General features: G+C 39.3%; 1 protein-coding gene across 1 annotated transcript in view; it reads left to right on the top strand.

Moving 5' to 3' along the window:
- TMPRSS11E (transmembrane serine protease 11E) overlaps positions 1-13,473 on the top strand; it is a 54,850-nt gene extending 41,377 nt beyond the window's left edge. Inside the window, exon 10 of the mRNA XM_033214536.1 lies at positions 12,505-13,473. Within this exon, the coding sequence (XP_033070427.1) occupies positions 12,505-12,666 (162 nt within the window). The 3' untranslated portion in view covers positions 12,667-13,473. The remainder of the gene's footprint in view (positions 1-12,504) is intronic.
- Positions 13,474-19,882: the final 6,409 nt, after the last annotated feature.

Genomic DNA, 19,882 nt, shown 5'->3' with positions numbered 1-19,882 from the left:
CTCTTCTATTTGGATGCTTTTTATGTCTTTCTCTTGCCTGATTGCTTTGGTTAAAACTTCCAGTACTATGTTGAATAACAATGGTGAGTGTGTACATCCTTGTCTTGTCTGGTTCACGGGGGAATGTTTCTAGCTTTTGCCCATTCATTATGATGTTGGTTATGGGGTTGTCATAGAAGGCTTTTATTATTTTGAAGTGTGTTCCTTTGATGCCTAGTTTATTCAAGGTGTTTTTTTTTTTTTTCTTTTTGAGACAGAGTCTCGCTTTGTCACCTAGGCTGGAGTACAGTGGTACAATCTCAGCTCACTACAACCTCTGTCCCCCAGGTTCAAGTGATTCTCTTGCCTTAGCCTCCTGAGTTGCTGGGATTATAGCTGCTCGCCACCATGCCTGGCTAACTTTTGTATTTTTAGTACAGATGGGGTTTCGCCATGTTGGTCAGGCTGGTCTTGAACACTTGACCTCAGGTGATCCACATGTCTGGGCCTCCCAAAGTGCTGGGATTACAGGTGTGAGCCACCGTGCCCGGCCATATTTATGTATTTTCATATGTTGTACCAGCCTTGCATCCTAGAAAATAAGCCTATGTTACTGTAGTGGATTAGCTTTTTGATGTGCTGCTGGATTTGGTTTGCAAATATTTTGTTGAGGATTTTTGCATCAATGTTCATCAAGGATATTGTCCTGAAGTTTTCTATTTTTGTTGTGTCTCTTCCAGGTTTTGGTATCAGAATAACACTGCCTTTGTAAAATGAGTTAGGGAGGCATCTCTTTTTCTAGAATTTTGTGAGTATTTTCAATATAATTGGTACCAGCTCTTAATCTGGTAGAATTTGGCTGTGAATCTCTCTGTTCCAAGACCTTCCTTGTTGGTTGGTTTTTTTAAAATTACTGGTTCAATTTTGGAACTCATTATTGGTCTTCTCAGGTATTCAATTTCTTCCTGGTTCAATATTGGGAGTTTATGTTTCCAAGAATTTATCCATTCCTTCTAGATTTTCTAGTTTGTGTGCATAGAGGTGTTTACAATCATCTTTGAATTTTTTTGTAAAAAATATTTCTCTTCCCTTTGGCATTTCTGATTGTGTTTATTTGAAAGTTCTTTTTTTTTTCTTTGTTAGTCTTGTTAGCAGTGTATCAATCTTATTTATTCTTTCAAAGAACAAGTTTTTGTTTTCATTGATCTTTTATATGGATTTTTGTGTCTCTATTTCATTCAGTTCAGCTCTAATTTTGGTTATTTTTTGTCTTGTGCTAGTTTGGGGTTTCACTTACTCTTATTTTTCTAGTTCTTCGAGGTGTGATGCTGTTAATTTAAGATATTTATATCTTTTTCTAGTTCTTCGAGGGGTGATGTTAATTTAAAATATTTATATCTTTTTGATATCGACATTTTGCCCTATAAACTTTCCTCTTAACATTGCTTTACCTGTGTCCCAGAAATTCTGGTATGTTGTTCTTTATTTTCTTTTCTTTTTTTTTTTTTAATTTAAGTTCTAGGGTACATGTGCATAACGTTTATATCATGTATAACTCCCCAATGCAATCCCTCCCTCCTCCCCACTCCCCATGATAGGCCCCAGTGTGTGATGTTCCCCTTCCCGAGTCCAAGTGATCTCATTGTTCAGTTCCCACCTATGAGTGAGAACATGCGGTGTTTGGTTTTCTGTTCTTGTGATAGTTTGCTAAGAATGATGGTTTCCAGCTGCATCCATGTCCCTACAAAGGACGCAAACTCATCCTTTTTTATGGCTGCATAGTATTCCATGGTGTATATGTGCCACATTTTCTTAATCCAGTCCTTTATTTTCATTAGTTTCAAAGAATTTCTTGCTTTCTGTCTTAATTTCATTCTTTACTCAAAAGTCATTCTGGAGCAGGCTGTTTAATTTCCATGTAATTGTATAATTTTGAGAGATCTTAGTATTGATTTCTATTTTTATTGCACTGTGGTCTGATTGGTATGATTTTTAAAATTTTGTTTAGAATTGCTTTATGGCCAAGTGCATGGTTGATCTTAGAGTGTGTGCCATACATATGCAGATGAAAAGAATGTATATTTTCTTGTTGTTAAGTGCAGCATTCTATAGATATCTGTTAGGTTCATTTGGTCATGTTGAGTTTAGTTTCAGAATATCTTTGTTAGTTTTCTGCTTTTAAAACACCTTTAGTGGGGTGTTGAAATCTCCATTATAGTTTTGTATTTCTCTAAGTATTTTTTTTTGTAGGCTCTAAGAACTTATTTTCTGAGTCTGGATGCTCCAGTGTTGGATGCATATGCATTTAGAATAGTTAATCTTCTTGTTGAATTGAACACTTTATCACTTTGTCACACCCTTTTTTGTCCTTTTTAATTATTATTGTTTTAAAGTCTGTTTTGTCTGAAATAAGAATAGCAACCCCTGTTCTTTTTTGTTTTTCATTTGCTTGGTAGATCTTTCCTTATGCCTTTACTTTGAGACTATGAGTGTCATTGCATTTGAGATGGGTCACCTGATGATAGCATACAGTTGGGTCTTGCTTCTTTATCCAATGTGCTACTCTGTCCCTCATAAATGGGGCATTAAGCCTGTTTATATTCAAGTTATAATATTGATATGTGAAGATTTGATCTTGCCATCATGTTGTTAGCTGGTTATTCTATAGGCTCGATTGTATAGTTGCTTATAGTGTCAGTGGGCTATGTAATTTCTTTTTTATGGTGTCAGATAATGGCTTTTTTTTTTTTTTTTTTTTTTTTGGGACAGAGTTTTGCTCTTGTTGCTCAGGCTGGAGTGCAAAGGTGCAATCGTAGCTCACTACATCCTCCACCTCCCGGGTTCAAGCGATTCTTCTTCCTTAGCATCCTGAGTAGCTGGGATTATAAGCACATGCCATCACACCTGGCTAATTTTGTATTTTTAGTAGAGATGGGGTTTCGCCATGTTGGCCAGGCTGGTCTTAAACTCTTGGCCTCGGGTGATCTGCCTACCTCGGCCTTCCAAAGTGCTGGGATTACAGACATGAGCCACCGTGCCTGGCCAGGTAATGGTCTTTTGTTGCCGCGTTTAGCACTGTCTTAAGGACTTCTTGCAAGGCAAGTCTGGTGGTAATAAATTCTCTTAACATTTGCTTATCTGAAAATGATTTTATTTCTCCTTCCCTTATGAAGCTTAGCTTAGTTGGATATGAAATTCTTGATTAGAATTTTTTTCTTTAAGAATGCCGAATATACCAGCCTGGCCAACATGGTGAAACCCCATTTCTACTAAAAATACAAAAATTAGCCAGGTGTGGTAATGGACGACAGTAATCCCAGCTATTCAGGAGGCTGAGGCAGGAGAATTGCTTGAACCTGGGAGGCAGAGGTTGCAGTGAGCTGAGATCGTGTCATTGCACTCCAACCTGGGTGACAAGGGCGAAACTCTGTCTCAAAAAAAAAAGAATGCTGACTGAGTATAGGTCCCCAATCTCTTTTGGCTTATAACGTTTCTGCTGAAGGTTCTGCTGTTATCCTGATAGCACCCCCTTTGTATGTGACCTGCCCCTTCTCTCTACTGCTTTTAAGATTTTTTCTGGCCGGGCGCGGTGGCTCAAGCCTGTAATCCCAGCACTTTGGGAGGCTGAGGTGGGCGGATCACGAGGTCAGGAGATCGAGACCATCCTGGCTAACACGGTGAAACCCCGTCTCTGCTAAAAATACAAAAAATTAGCCGAATGAGGTGGCAGGCGCCTGTGGTCCCAGCTACTCGGGAGGCTGAGGCAGGAGAAAGGTGTGAACCCAGGAGGCAGAGGTTGCAGTGAGCTGAGATCTGGCCACTGCACTCCAGCCTGGGCGACAGAGCAAGACTCCATCTCAAAAAAAAAAAAAAAAAGATTTTTTCTTTCATGTTGACCTTTGAGAATCTGATTGACTAGGTGTCTGGAGTATGGGTGTGTTGTATATCTCTGAGGTTCTCTGAATTTCTTGAATTTGGATGTTGACCTCTGCAGCAAGGTTGGGGAAATTTTCAAGAGTAGTATTCATAAATGAGTTTTCCAAGTTGCTTGCCCTCTCTCTCTCTCCCCTTTTTGGGGATGACAGTGAGTTGTATATTTGGCATATTTATATAATACCATATTTCTTGGAGATTTTCTTCATTTAAAAAAATTTCTTTTTCTTTGACTGAGTTGATTTGAAGAACTGGCCTTCAAGTTCTAAAATTGCTTTCCAGTTTGATCTATTCTGCCGTTAATACTGCCCATTGTATTATGAAATCCTTGTAGTGAGTTTTTCAGCTCTAGATCAGTTTGATTCCTTCCTTCAGTTTGATTCTTTCCCTCCCTCCCTCCCTCCCTCCCTCCCTCCCTCCTCCTTCCTTCCTTCCTTCCTTCCTTCCTTCCTTCCTTCCTCCTTCCTTCCTTCTGCTCTAGATCAGTTTGATTCCTTCCTTCCTTCCTTGCTTGCTTTCTTGCTTTCTTTGACAGACTCTCACTCTGTCGCCCAGGCTGGAGAGCAGTGGCGCGATCTGAGCTCACTGTAAACTCCGCCTTCCAGGTTCACGCTATTCTCCTGCCTCAGCCTCCCGGGTAGCCGGGACTACAGGCGCCCACCACCACGCCTGGCTAATCTTTTTGTATTTTTAGTAGAGACGGGGTTTCACCGTGTTAGCCAGGATGGTCTCCATCTCCTGACCTCGTGATCCACCCGCCTCGGCCTCCCAAAGTGCTGGGATTACAGGCGTGAGCCACCACGCCTGGCCCTGATTCTTTCTTAAAATGGCAATTTCATCTTTCAGCTCTTGTATTATTTTATTGATTCCATAAATTCCTTAGATTGTGTTTCGACTTTCTCCTGAATCTCGATGATCTTCATTGACATCTGTATTCTGAATTCCATGTCTGTCATTTTAGTTTGGTTAAGAACCATTGCTGGGGAGCTAGTTCAGTCATTTGGAGGTAAGAAGATACTCGTGCTCTTAGGGTTACCACAGTTCTTGCATTAGTTCTTTCTCTTCTGTGTGTTTGAAGTTGTTGTCTTTTGTATGGAGCTTTTTACTTTTATATTCTTTAATGCCGTTTGTGGTTTGATTGTGGTATTAGTTATGCTTAGTTAATTTCGTTCACTTTTGGATGATTTCAGGGGTCCAAGGTTTAGCTCAGCACTCCTGGGCTGCATGCAATACCAGGCTGTAACCTTGGGAAATTGGGACCAGGTCTGAGGCTATTTTCTTTAGCCCCTAGAGGTTAAGTACCTCCTGTGTTGGAGGAAATGAGGTGTTCCTGGTCCACTGGCAACAAAACTGTGCTGGAAAGGCACTTTGGTGGGGTGGTAGTAGGTCAGTGAGGGTCCTTATGCACACATATGTGCTGGCGGTGGGTTAGTGGCAAGTCCTGCACAGACATGTGTGCTGGTGGTGGGGCGGTGATGGGGTCAGTGTGCATGAATTCACCAGTGCTGGAGGCTGCAGGCAAATGCATGATAGCAAAGCAGCAGGTGGAGGCTGCCAGTGAGTGCATGCTGGTGGGTGCTCACTGACAGGGATCTGCCTTTAGTAGCTCTCCAGCTGTTAGGCAGGGTCTGCCACCAAAATAGCAATGGCTGTGACTTTCAAAAAATTCCTTGGCTGGGCAACTAAGGAAGTGATGGAAATTTGTGTGGCCAGGCAGGGCCTCTGGCATAGGCCAGCAGACAAGCTAGTGCTCAGATCAGACTCTTCCCATTCCACAAGCAAGAAAGCCCTGTGATGTCCAGGTCTGTCCATCAACAAAGGCTAAATCCACCTAGAGATGTATGATGAGCTTTGGGGGATGGGCACCCATGGCCATGTTCTGCTGTAGCCATTCTCATGCCAAACCCTGTGGATTCTGTGCAGGCTAGAATTCTGTCTCTATCAACTCTCCAGGCCATTCTCCCTGCCACCTCAAAAGTCCATGGGGGATGAGGGGTCTCCAGCAGCTAAGATTCTGGAGGTCTGTGGTGTGAGTTGGCCACTCCATGACCATTTAACTCACCCCTTTCCCAGGAGCCTCTCCAGGCCAGGAACAAGTTCTGGTGCTTGGCAACCCTGTGCAGGGTTACCAACTTCCTCCCCTTTCAGCCTGGGGTCCGCATTCTCCTTCCATCCACTCTCAATGCCTTCTTTCTGCAAATTTGTTCAGAATGTGCCAGTCTTCTTGATGGTCTGCTCCCTCAATGGGAGAAGGTCTTCTTATCTGCATCTGGTCGGCCATCTTGTTTTAGTATTGATTAAATAATGAAATAATAATTTGAAAAAAATAAATTATAATTATTTAAAACTCTAGATCTTATTTAAATTTTCTGTTTAACCATTCCTCAGCAGACATTGCGATGCAGAGAGAGGGGGATGTATGAAGGAATTGCCTCATTTCCCACTCAGCTTCCTTTGATACTCAGGTGAGGGACTAATGCCTCATTACTACTGCATGGAGGTTAGGCCTCTTCTGATAACACTCTGGCTGAAGGTACTTTGTTACTGCTCCCCTTTTGGCCTCCACTGACATCATGGGGTAGTGATTTCATTACTGCTTGGCAGTGGTGAGACTTGACTTCCCACTACATCTCCTCAGACATGGTTCTAGTAGATGGGGAGAGTTATTCCTCATTACTGGGTGGTAGTTCATGCTTCCCACTCAGCATATATATATATATTTAAATGTCCTCCTTTTTTTTGTTTTTTGTTTTTTTTTTGAGGTGGAGTCTCGCTCTGTTGCCCAGGCTGTAGTGCAGTGGTGTGATCTCGGCTCACTGCAACCTCTGCCTCCTGGGTTCAAGTGATTCTGCTGGCTCAGCCTCCCGAGTAGCTGAGATTAAAAGCCAGCACCACGACGCCTGGCTAATTTTTGTATTTCTAGTAGAGATGGGGTTTTGCCATGTTTGCTAGACTGGTCTCAAACTCCTGATTTCAGGTCAGCTTCCTGCTTCAGCCTTCCAAAGTGCTGGGATTACAAGCGTGAGCCACTGCACCTGGTCCCTATTCAGCATATTCTGACATCAATCTAGTAGGGAATTGGACCTTGTTACAGCCTGGTAAGCATGGAAGCCTTTTCAGTTGGGATTTATTGTCTTCCTGGATTTGCTGTTTTCCCAAGTTTTCTTCTTGTTGGTTGTTTTACTAAGGAGAGTAGTATTTTCTTGGAGCCTTTTAAAAAACTTGCACTTGTTGGCAGGTTGCCAGTTTGCTGACTTCTTCAGTTTCAAGTCCGTGCTATATGAAGAAAAAAAAAAAAATTCAGAGCGCTCACTGTTGTATCAATACTTTTGTCCTGTATTTCTGAGCCCACCTGTCTTCTTCTCTAATTTTCAGAGTCATTTTATGTTTGTTTTATTTGTAATGTCCGGGTATTTTTTGGTTTGTTTTAGTTGTATTTAGTTGGGGAAAAAAGAATAAGTAAGTCTATTCCATATTGGTCTGGAGCATTTACATATTTTTGAAGCCAGATTTTGTTTTCCAGTGTTTGGCTAGTGCCTCCAATTTTGTACCCTTGGTGGATACAAAAATGTTGACCTCTGTGTCTTCATGTGCATCACTGACAATATCATGGAGGGGGCCAATAACTGGTTCCTTGTATGTGTCACTAAATGCTCTTATAATTTTCATTTTGTGATTTGACAGAATTTTTGTTTAATGTGCTTTCTAAGCCCTATATTTCTCTCTAGAATTCCATGTTACTCTGTGTGCTCTCTAATCTGTATTCACAAAATGGTACCATTCATTTCTAACTTTTTTTTTCCTACAATTTTTTATGTTATTCCTTTCATGCTTTCACATGAACACTGTATCTATATTGCCTTCATTTGCTCCACCTCATTTAATTCACTGTTGGCATCACTATAGTTCTTTACCAACCTTTACCTTTGGGTTAGTAATTTTAGCAATGTTCAGTTTGCTACACTATTTTATTCAGTTGACCTTTGTTTATACTCTGACAAATTCTCAAGTTTAGACTCACTTCATTGTGTTTCTTTTTCTGCTCTGAGGCCCTAATTGCTCCTAGAGGAACGCACAGAACAAAGTAGATTGGTCCCATTACCACACTCTACTAAAAATTCCTTCCTAAAAATTGAAATTGATTCTGTAATTCAATCTCCTGAAATGAATTCAACTTAAAAGATGCACTTGAAAATATACTTGATCCTTGTTATTTGCAGATTCCATATTTGCAAATTCACCTGCTAATATTTATTTGTAACCCCCAAATCAATACTCAAGGCACTTTTATGATCATTCACAAGCATGCACAGAGTGGCAAATATCTTATTACTCAATAAGTATATTCTTACCTGAGGTTGAAAAATGTGATACTGTGCCTTTTTGTTTCAGTTCTCATACTGTAAACAAGTGTCCTTTTCTTGGTCTACATAGTGCTACATTTCTCACATTTTTATTACTTTGCTGGCAATTTTGCTGTTTAAAATAGTCCCCAAGTGTTGTGCCAAAGTATAGTGCAAGAAGGTTGTGATGTGTCATATGGAGAAAATATGTATATTTGGTAAGCTTTGTTTAGTTATAAGTTATAGCAGTGTTTACTGTGAGTTTAATGTTAATGAATCAACAGTGCATATTAAATAGAATGTCTTTAAAAGAAACACGCACGAAATCTGTTTATATATTGAGCAGTTGACAAAAATGTGACCAGAGTCTCCTGGAAAACCAACCCTGTATTTCTCCTAAGAACAAGGACTCAACGATCATTAATTCAGTGTTTGTGGTGACTTCATAGAGCACAACTACTGTGAATAATGAGAATAACCTGTATTTTATTTGTCTTCTTGATGGTCATAGAATCATTGGTGGTTTAGATATTATGCTAGACCTTCTTTTGTCCTAATCATCATCATCCTACTTGCCTCCAACTTTCCTGAAACTGTTGAAAATGTCATGAACTTTTATTTTTACATTTATGATCATCCATTATGTTCTTTATTCAACTATCTCGGTTTCTATAGTCTCCATAGTAAAGTCCTTCCTATAAATTTCAGAGGAACAGATGTATACCCTCTTAATCTTTTATTTTATAATTTTTATTATAAAAATTTCAATGATATTCAAAAATAGGGAGGATAAAATAAGGAACTTTGATGTACTCATCACCTGGTTCAAAAATTTACAACTCATGGCCAACCTTACGTTATCCATACATACCCTGACACAATCCCCTCATCCCCTTCCCCCACCAAAATATCAAATCTATTTTGAAGTTAATCCCAGATGTTATATACTTTCATCTGAAAATGTTCCCATTCAAAAATACTATTTTGATGGTGATATTAGAGGTATACTCTTTACAAACTTTGTGAGCTACAGAAGAGAAGCCAAATTTGCCCTGGGATTACGATATTCTACTTTCTTATCTCTGGAAAGACATGGCACCCATTTTTGGGGGGCAGGGATGGACTTTCATGCTTGTCACCCAGGCTGGAGTGCAGTGGTACGATCTCTGCTCACTGCAGCCTCCACCTTCCGGGTTTAAGCTATTCTCTCACCTCAGCCTCCCGAGTAGCTGAGATTACAGGCAACCACCACCATGCCAGGCTAATTTTTGTATTTTTAGTAGAGACAAGGTTTCACCATGTTGGTGAAAAATTCCTTCCTAGCTTCCAGGCTGGTCTCAGACTCCTGATCTCCGGTGATCCACCCGCCTCAGCCTCCCAAGGTGCTAGGATTACAGGTGTAAGCCATCGTGCCCAGCCTCCATTTAAAATATGTTCATGTCTAGCATCCACAATTTTCCCCACTTGCCTTGCTCTTTATATTTTAATATCACAAAACCCATTAATAACCTTATATGTAAAAATTTTTCCTTGAATCTCCTACTGTTTCTCATCTCAGTGGTATTTGGCGACCTTGTGTTTTTAAAACATATCCCTTGTTTGAATTTCATAATTCTGAAATTTACTGATTTCTTTCCTCCTCCTCCATCTACTCATTTCTGGCTTTATCCTTTGATTAATATTTCTCTCTCTCTCTCTCTCTCTCTCTCAACCTGGCTATCCTCAAGATTCAGATCTCAGATAAAATTTTTATCTGCTATCTATATTCTCATTCAAAGAAGCCATCTTTTCTTTGAACTCAGCTATCACCTTAATGAGTGCCAAATCTATGTCTCCAGAATTCAACTCTTGCCCATATTTAGTCTTACATTTCTACCTACTTCAAAGTGATCTCTATTTATATATTTTAAGTTCTAAATACGAAATGAAAATTTGTATATGTGCCATATGAAACTTAACAGGCATCATGAAATGTTGCCTGGGTTTTTAAGTTTCTCGCTCATATTATTAGGGTTCACTATTCTTAGAGTTTTTTTTTTCTCTTATGTTTCCTCCACATATATTCAGTTAAGTCCTGGACTATTTTCCCACTTTACCATATCTTTTATGTTTATTTCTTATGCCTCTATTATTTCTGTTAACACCCTAATCTGTTCCCTCATTTCTTTGTGTCTTAATACTTCCACGGCTTCCTGTTTGGCTTCCTACTTCCAATTTTAGAAGTTTCTGTTGCGATATACATATTCCTGAATACACTTCCTGTTCTGTTTCTCACTAAACCATTCACTGAAAATAACAGGATTAATGACACAAATAGGGTTAGAGACAGACTGGTCCCTCCAAAGCTATGCAACTTTTTAACTGAAGAATTAACAAATATAATAATTTGTACCTTTAAAAATAGCTTGCACAGTGTAGGCAGGCAGAATGCCCAAGGTCTGGTGGCTTACTGGGGGCATGTTAAAATGCACAGAAACAATAATGTGTAAACACAGGTTTGCTGGTGCTAAGGCAACATACACAGGGAAGGATAGTCCTGAGCTGAAGAGGAAACAAAACCTAAAACTGATACAAAGCTAGGATACATCTCTCTGGAGAGGGAGTTTTAGGTACAGGAACTCAGGCGTTTTCTTAAACCAGTGCCCTAGAGTTGTCTGCCTGTGCAATAGCTGAGTTGAAAGGGTTTTCCTTTTCTTCTGAAGTTTATAATTCTACTGCCATTATTCTGGCTCCCTTGCCTAAAAAAGCACATATAAACGATCATAATTTCCATCTTCTACTGACATAACTCTGCCATTCACTAATCAAATGTGTGCTAATTAGTGCTGGTAGAATAGACTCTCTATTTTTTTATATTTGATACTTGCTGGACATCACCTTACTTTCAGCTTGTAATGCTATTAGATATACTGCTATCTCTTTGAAAGAATTATTTATTCTCAGACTCATTTATTCCTGTCTCTTATGCTGATATAAGCTTTGTTGTCTCTTATATCTTCTATTTCTCTATCCTGATTTTTCTCTGCCTGCATATAGACTTGGGATTTTATTATCAAAATTATTTATTTTCGAATAGCTTTATATGGTATATCTTATTTCTATAAGCAGATTGCGGGTTCCTACAGGACAAGATCCACATGTTTATAATACTCTTTTTATATCTCCTCCTACATAAGAGGGTATCAGTAAATGCTTATTGGTTAGATTTAAAATCACAAATGTATTATTTCAAATTTCCTATTATATTAATGTTTTAAATGGACAAAAGAAAATTCACAAGGAAGTTAGCATAATGTAGGGAAAAAAGCATGGGCTTCTGAATTAGATCACTCTGGATTCAAATTCAAGGTCTGCCACTGATTAGCACGTGATCTCAAGCAAAGTACTTAATGTTTCTGAGATTCAGTTTTCTTAATAACCTGGAAAAAATTAACCTAGTTCTATGTTTTTATTAAACAAGAATTACACGAATTAATGAGACAATATGCTAGTCAATTAAGAACTTCATAGAGTATGAATACTTAATGGGTGATCAATAATTAGAGGCTCCAGGATCTTGAGGAATAATCGGCCAGTACCTCGTTATTAGAAGCCATATAAAGAAGCAAAACTCCAGAGTTTGCAGGATATAATTAGAATTTGTGATTTTATATATGCATTTCCTAAGTTCTGCCTTTTGCCAGACTAAGCACTTTACATTCACTGTCTTACATCATCTTCATAGTACTCATCACAGATAGGTATTATTAGGAGCATTTACAGATAAATAAATTAAATAAATTAAAGGTTTTAGCCAGCTTGGAAAGGCCAAACTTGAGAGAGAAACCCTGGTGTCTGACTCTAATGTCTGTTTTTTTTTTTTTTTTAAGTTTTATTTTATTATTATTTTTTAAATCAGTAATAGACTCTTCACTCCCTTTTTGGGGGTTATGTTACACTAATAAAGAGTATAGACAACATAACTAAGGAGTTATTTTGTCAGATGTATCACGTGAGTTAAGAGTACAGTTCTTCAAAGAGATGGAGCTTTCAATCTCATTGTTTTGAACGTTGAGGCTACATAATTTTTCAAGGTATTGGAGTTCCTCTTTTAGGTGGATAACTGACATGGAGCAAATCACTTATGCATGCGAACACACTGAATACTTTTGAAAATTACCCCTTTCATTACGTTCTTAAGTTAGAAAAATAGCCAATTCCTCTGTAATGAACTGAATTATGAATTACTAATTTCTGTCTTCTCCTTTAGGGTGACTCTGGAGGACCACTGGTTAGTTCAGATGCTAGAGATATCTGGTACCTTGCTGGAATAGTGAGCTGGGGAGATGAATGTGCGAAACCCAATAAGCCTGGTGTTTATACTAGAGTTACGGCCTTGCGGGACTGGATTACTTCCAAAACTGGTATCTAGGAGAGAAAAGCCTAATGGAACAGATCACATTTTTTGGGGGAGTGTGTAGAGGCCATTTTTAGAGATACAGAATTGGAGAAGAAGACTTGCAAAACAGCTACATTTGACTGATCTCACTAAACTGTTTGCTTGATGCATATATTTTCTTCCCAGCTCTGTTCCACACATAAGCATCTTGCTGCTGCCAGATCCACTCTGTCATCTGTGAGCAATAGTTCAAACTTTATGTACATAGAGAAATAGATAATACAATATTACATGACAGCCTGCATTCATTTGTTCTCTGGAAGTTTCGTCATCAGAATTTTGACTTGTCGACACAAATTTGTAATCCATATATACAATTTGAAGAACTCCTTTTCTTCAGTTCCTGAGCTCCTCTCATTTCAGTAAATATCCATTTTCAAGGTGCAGAACAAGGAGTGAAAGAAAATATAAGAAGAAAAAAATCCCCTACATTTTATTGGCACAGAAAAGTATTCGGTGTTTTTCTTTTTCTTAGTGGAATATGGGAAATGATCATATTCGTTATGAAAGGTCAACAAAGACAGCTGAATACCAATCACTTCATCATTTAGGAAGTATGGGAACTAAGTTAAGGAAATCCAGAAAGAAGCCAAGATATATCTTTGTTTTCATTTCCAAACAACTTACTATGATAAATGTGAAGATTCTGTTTTCTTGGGACCTATAATAATTATACAAACATCATGCAATGTACTTGTTCTAAGCGAATTAAAGCAAATATTTATTTAACATTGTGTTACTGAGAATATCAATATATAACAATAAAATATAAATCACCCAGTTGCTTGACATTATGGTATGATAATCCACAAAGAAGGGGAAGATGGGAAAAATGTTACTAGTCAATTTATTGTAAATTATTTTGAAATGAGGCCAAGATGAAAATTAATTTAATAACAATCAGCATGCCTATGTAATAAAATAATTGTGCTGTGAAATAGGAGGGAATGCAGAGCTCAAACAATTGGCTGAAAAGGTTTTATTCATCTAAGACTTTCCCAAACAGCAAATCATTGAAGGGAATGAGATCCAGGTGTTAGTGTATAGTCTAGTGATGCAACTAAACTGGGGTTCAGACCTCTATTTTGAGATGATTGCAGATATTTTTCTCCCTTTGCTGTTGTGTTTACAGTTCATGCATGGCTAATTGTCCTGTTAGACTCATTTGGGCTGAGATGGAAAGATATAGAGAAAATATCCTAGAAACTGCCTCACTGCTGCATCTCGTGTGATACTGAATTGCTAACTGCCTGGATAACAAAACTGAAGAGTAAAAGCATAATATTGGCCACCTTCAAGATTTTAGTTTTGGTAAATTATTACTGAGCTGTTAAGAGACACAGCTTTTAAGTAATGTAGACCTTAATGAAGTTAGGACAGGTACCATGACGTACGGCATGTTAATGGTGAGATTTCACCAAGTCTTTCCTCATTGTATATAGCTACTCATACAAGTTCTATATTGTACAATAATTACCTTGAAAACCAGTATTGCGAGGAAAAATTTGACTTTATTGATCTGAATAACATTGGAGTATGAACTGATAAAATTTAGGCGCTTGGAAAAATATGAAAACTGACATGAATTGATAGTGTTAAGTATTTTACATAAGCTATTTTTGTTTCATTTAACAAAATGCTCTGGGAAAAAACAAAATTGAGGAAAACCTTGAATTTTAAGCAAGGATGTAAGTACGTTTAAAACTACTCTCAAGGTTCTGTTAAAAAGGGATTCCTGGGGGCAGAGCAAGATGGCCGAATAGGAACAGCTCCAGTCTCCAACTCCCAGTGTGAGCGACACAGAAGACTGGTGATTTCTGCATTTTCAACTGAGGTACTGGGTTCATCTCACTAGGGAGTGCCGGACAATCGGTGCTGGTCAGCCGCTGCAGCCCGACCAGCGAGAGCTGAAGCAGGGTGAGGCATCACCTCACCTGGGAAGCACAAGGGGGAAGGGAATCCCTTTTCCTAGCCAGGGGAACTGAGATACACAACACCTGGAAAATCAGGTAACTCCCACCCCAATACTGCGCTTTAACAAACTGGCACACCAGGAGATTATATCCCACACATGGCCGGGAGGGTCCCACGCCCACGGAGCCTCCCTCCTTGCTAGCACAGCAGTCTGCGATCTAACCGCAAGGCAGCAGCGAGGCTGGGGGAGGGGCGCCCGCCATTGCTGAGGCTTAAGTAGATAAACAAAGCTGCTGGGAAGCTCAAACTGGGTGGCGCTCACAGCAGCTCAAGGAAGCCTGCCTGTCTCTGTAGACTCCACCTCTGGGGACAGGGCACAGCTAAACAACAACAACAACAAAAAGCAGCAGAAACCTCTGCAGATGCAAATGACTCTGTCTGACAGCTTTGAAGAGAGCAGTGGATCTCCCAACACGGAGGCTGAAATCTGAGAACGGACAGACTGTCTGCTCAAGTGCGTCCCTGACCCCTGAGTGGCCTAACTGGGAGACATCCCCCACTAGGGGCAGACTGACACCCCACACCTCACAGGGTGGAGTACACCCCTGAGAGGAAGCTTCCAAAGGAAGAATCAGACAGGTACACTCGCTGTTCAGCAATATTCTATCTTCTGCAGCCTCTGCTGCTGATACCCAGGCAAACAGGGTCTGGAGCAATCTCCAACAGACCTATAGCTGAGGGTCCTGACTGTTAGAAGGAAAACTATCAAACAGGAAGGACACCTACACCAAAACCCCATCAGTACGTCACCATCATCAAAGACCAGAGGCAGATAAAACCACAAAGATGGGGAAAAAGCAAGGCAGAAAAGATGGAAATTCAAAAAATAAGAGCGCATCTCCCCCTGCAAAGGAACGCAGCTCATCACCAGCAATGGATCAAAGCTGGATGGAGAATGACGATGAAGAGATGAGAGAAGAAGGCGTCAGTCCATCAAACTTCTCAGAGCTAAAGGAGGAATTACGTACCCAGTGCTAAGGAACTAAAAATCTTGAAAAAAGAGTGGAAGAATTGACAGCTAGACTAATTAATGCAGAGAAGGTCATAAACAAACTGACAGAGATGAAAACCATGAACAAGAAATATGTGACAAATGCACAAGCTTCAGTAACCGACTCGATCGACTAGAAGAAAGAGTATCAGCGATTGAGGATCAAATGAATGAAATGAAGCAAGAAGAGAAACCAAAAGAAAAAAGAAGAAAAAGAAATGAACAAAGCCTGCAAGAAGTATGGGATTATGTAAAAAGACCGAATCTACGTCTGATTGGGGTGCCTGAAAGTGAGGGGGAAAATGGAACCAAGTTGGAAAACACTCTTCAGGATATCATCCAGGAGAACTTCCCCAACCTAGTAGGGCAGGCCAACATTCAAATTCAGGAAATACAGAGAATGCCACAAAGATACTCCTTGAGAAGAGCAACTCCAAGACACATAATTGCCAGATTCACCAAAGTTGAAATGAAGGAAAAAATCTTAAGGGCAGCCAGAGAGAAAGGTCGGGTTACCCACAAAGGGAAGCCCATCAGACTAACAGCAGATCTCTCAGCAGAAATTCACCAAGCCAGAAGAGAGTGAGGGGCAATATTCAACATTCTTAAAGAAAAGAATTTTAAACCCAGAATTTCATATCCAGCCAAACTAAGTTTCATAAGTGAAGGAGAAATAAAATCCTTTACAGATAAGCAAATGCTTAGAGATTTTGTCACCACCAGGCCTGCCTTACAAGAGACCCTGAAGGAAGCCCTAAACATGGAAAGGAACAACGGTACCAGCCATTGCAAAAACATGCCAAAATGTAAAGACCATCGAGGCTAGGAAGAAACTGCATCAACTAATGAGCAAAATAACCAGTTAATGTCATAATGGCAGGATCAAGTTCACACATAACAATATTAACCTTAAATGTAAATGGACTAAATGCTCCAATTAAAAGACACAGACTGGCAAACTGGATAAAGAGTCAAGACCCATCAGTCTGTGTATTCAGGAGACCCATCTCACATGCAGAGACACACATAGGCTCAAAATAAAGGGATGGAGAAAGCTCTACTAAGCAAATGGAGAACAAAAAAAGCAGGGGTTGCAATCCTAGTCTCTGATAAAACAGACTTTAAACCATCAAAGATCAAAAGAGACAAAGAAGGCCACTACATAATGATAAAGGGATCAACTCAACAGGAAGAGCTAACGATCCTAAATACATATGCACCCAATACAGGAGCACCCAGATTCATAAAGCAAGTCCTTAGAGACTTACAAAGAGACTTAGACTCCCATACAATAATAATGGGAGACTTCAACACCCCACTGTCAACATTAGACAGATCAACAAGACAGAAAGTTAACAAGGATATCCAGGAATTGAACTCAGCTCTGCAGCAAGCAGACCTAATAGACATCTATAGAACTCTCCACCCCAAATCAACAGAATATACATTCTTCTCAGCACCACATCACACTTATTCCAAAATTGACCACACAATTGGAAGTAAAGCACTCCTCTGCAAATGTACAAGAACAGAAATTATAACAAACTGTCTCTCAGACCACAATGCAATCAAATTAGAACTCAGGACTAAGAAACTCAATCAAAACCGCTCAACTACATGGAAACTGAACAACCTGCTCCTGAATGACTACTGGGTACAGAACGAAATGAAGGCAGAAATAAAGATGTTCTTTGAAACCAATGAGAACAAAGATACAACATACCAGAATCTCTGGGACACATTTAAAGCAGCATGTAGAGGGAAATTTATAGCACTAAATGCCCACAAGAGAAAGCTGGAAAGATCTAAAATTGACAGTTTAACATCACAGTTAAAAGAACTAGAGAAGCAAGAGCAAACACATTCAAAAGCTAGCAGAAGGCAAGAAATAACTAAGATCAGAGCAGAACTGAAGGAGATAGAGACACAAAAAACCCTCCAAAAAATCAATGAATCCAGGAGTTGGTTTTTTGAAAAGATCAACAAAATTGACAGACAGCTAGCAAGACTAATGAAGAAAAGAGAGAAGAATCAAATAGACGCAATAAAAAATGATAAAGGGGATATCGTCACCGACCCCACAGAAATACAAACTACCATCAGAGAATACTATAAACACCTCTATGCAAATCAACTAGAAAATCTAGAAGAAATGAATAATTTCCTGGACACTTACACCCTTCCAAGATTAAACCAGGAAGTAGTTGAATCCCTGAATAGACCAATAGCAGGCTCTGAAATTGAGGCAATAATTAATAGCCTACCAACCAAAAAAAGTCCAGGACCACATGGATTCACAGCTGAATTCTACCAGAGGTACAAGGAGGAGCTGGTACCATTCCTTCTGAAACTATTCCAATCAATGAAGAAGAGGGAATCCTCCCTAACTCATTTTATGAGGCCAACATCATCCTGATACCAAAGCCTGGCAGAGACACAACAAAAAAAGAGAATTTTAGATGAATATCCCTGATGAACATCGATGCAAAAATCCTCAATAAAATACTGGCAAACCGAATCCAGCAGCACATCAAAAAGTTTATCCACCATGATCAAGTGGGCTTCATCCCTGGGATGCAAGGCTGGTTCAACATTCACAAATCAATAAACATGATCCAGCATATAAACAGACACAAAGGCAAGAACCACATGATTATCTCAATAGATGCAGAAAAGGCCTTTGACAAAATTCAACAGCCCTTCATGCTAAAAATGCTCAATAAATTCGGTATTGATGGAACGTATCTCAAAATAATGAGAGCTATTTATGACAAACCCACAGCCAATATCATACTGAATGGGCAAAAACTGGAAAAATTCCCTTTGAAAACTGACACAAGACAGGGATACCCTCTCTCACCACTCCTATTCAACATAGTGTTGGAAGTTCTGGCTAGAGCAATCAGGCAAGAGAAAGAAATAAAGGGTATTCAGTTAGGAAAAGAAGTCAAATTGTCCCTGTTTGCAGATGACATGATTGTATATTTAGAAAACCCCATTGTCTCAGCCCAAAATCTCCTTAAGCTGATAAGCAACTTCAGCAAAGTCTCAGGATACAAAATTAATGTACAAAAATCACAAGCATTCTTATACACCAGTAACAGACAAACAGAGAGCCAAATCACGAATGAACTTCCATTCACAATTCCTTCAAAGAGAATAAAATACCTAGGAATCCAACTTACAAGGGATGTCAAGGACCTCTTCAAGGAGAACTACAAACCACTGCTCAGTGAAATAAAAGAGGACACAAACAAATGGAAGAACATATCATGCTCATGGAGAGGAAGAATCAATATCGTGAAAATGGCCATACTGCCCAAGGTTATTTATAGATTCAATGCCATCCCCATCAAGCTACCAATGAGTTTCTTCACAGAATTGGAAAAAACTGCTTTAAAGTTCATATGGAACCAAAAAAGAGCCCGCATTGCCAAGACAATCCTAAGTCAAAAGAACAAAGCTGGAGGCATCACCTGACTTCAAACTGTACTACAAGGCTACAGTAAGCAAAACAGCATGGTACTGGTACCAAAACAGAGATATAGACCAATGGAACAGAACAGAGTCCTCAGAAATAATACCACACATCTACAGCCATCTGATCTTTGACAAACCTGAGAGAAACAAGAAATGGGGAAAGAATTCCTTAGTTAATAAATGGTGCTGGGAAAATTGGCTAGCCATAAGTAGAAAGCTGAAACTGGATCCTTTTCTTACTCCTTATACAAAAATTAATTCAAGATGGATTAGAGACTTAAATGTTAGACCTAATACCATAAAAACCCTAGAAGAAAACCTAGGTAGTACCATTCAGGACATAGGCATGGGCAAGGACTTCATGTCTAAAACACCAAAAGCAATGGCAACAAAAGCCAAAATTGACAAATGGGATCTAATTAAACTAAAGAGCTTCTGCACAGCAAAAGAAACTACCATCAGAGTGAACAGGCAACCTACAGAATGGGAGAAAATTTTTGCAATCTACTCATCTGACAAATGGCTAGTATCCAGAACCTATGAAGAACTCAAACAAATTTACAAGAAAAAAACAGACAACCCCATTCAACAGTGGGCAAAGGATATGAACAGACATTTCTCAAAAGAAGACATTCATACAGCCAACAGACACATGAAAAAATGCTCATTATCACTCACCATCAGAGAAATGCAAATCAAAACCACAATGAGATACCATCTCACACCAGTTAGAATGGCAATCAT

The sequence above is a fragment of the Trachypithecus francoisi genome, unplaced genomic scaffold (genome assembly GCF_009764315.1).
Source record: "Trachypithecus francoisi isolate TF-2019V2 unplaced genomic scaffold, Tfra_2.0 Lachesis_group1, whole genome shotgun sequence".
Classification (NCBI taxonomy): Eukaryota; Metazoa; Chordata; class Mammalia; order Primates; family Cercopithecidae; genus Trachypithecus; species Trachypithecus francoisi.
This window is presented reverse-complemented; position numbering and strand designations above follow the sequence as displayed.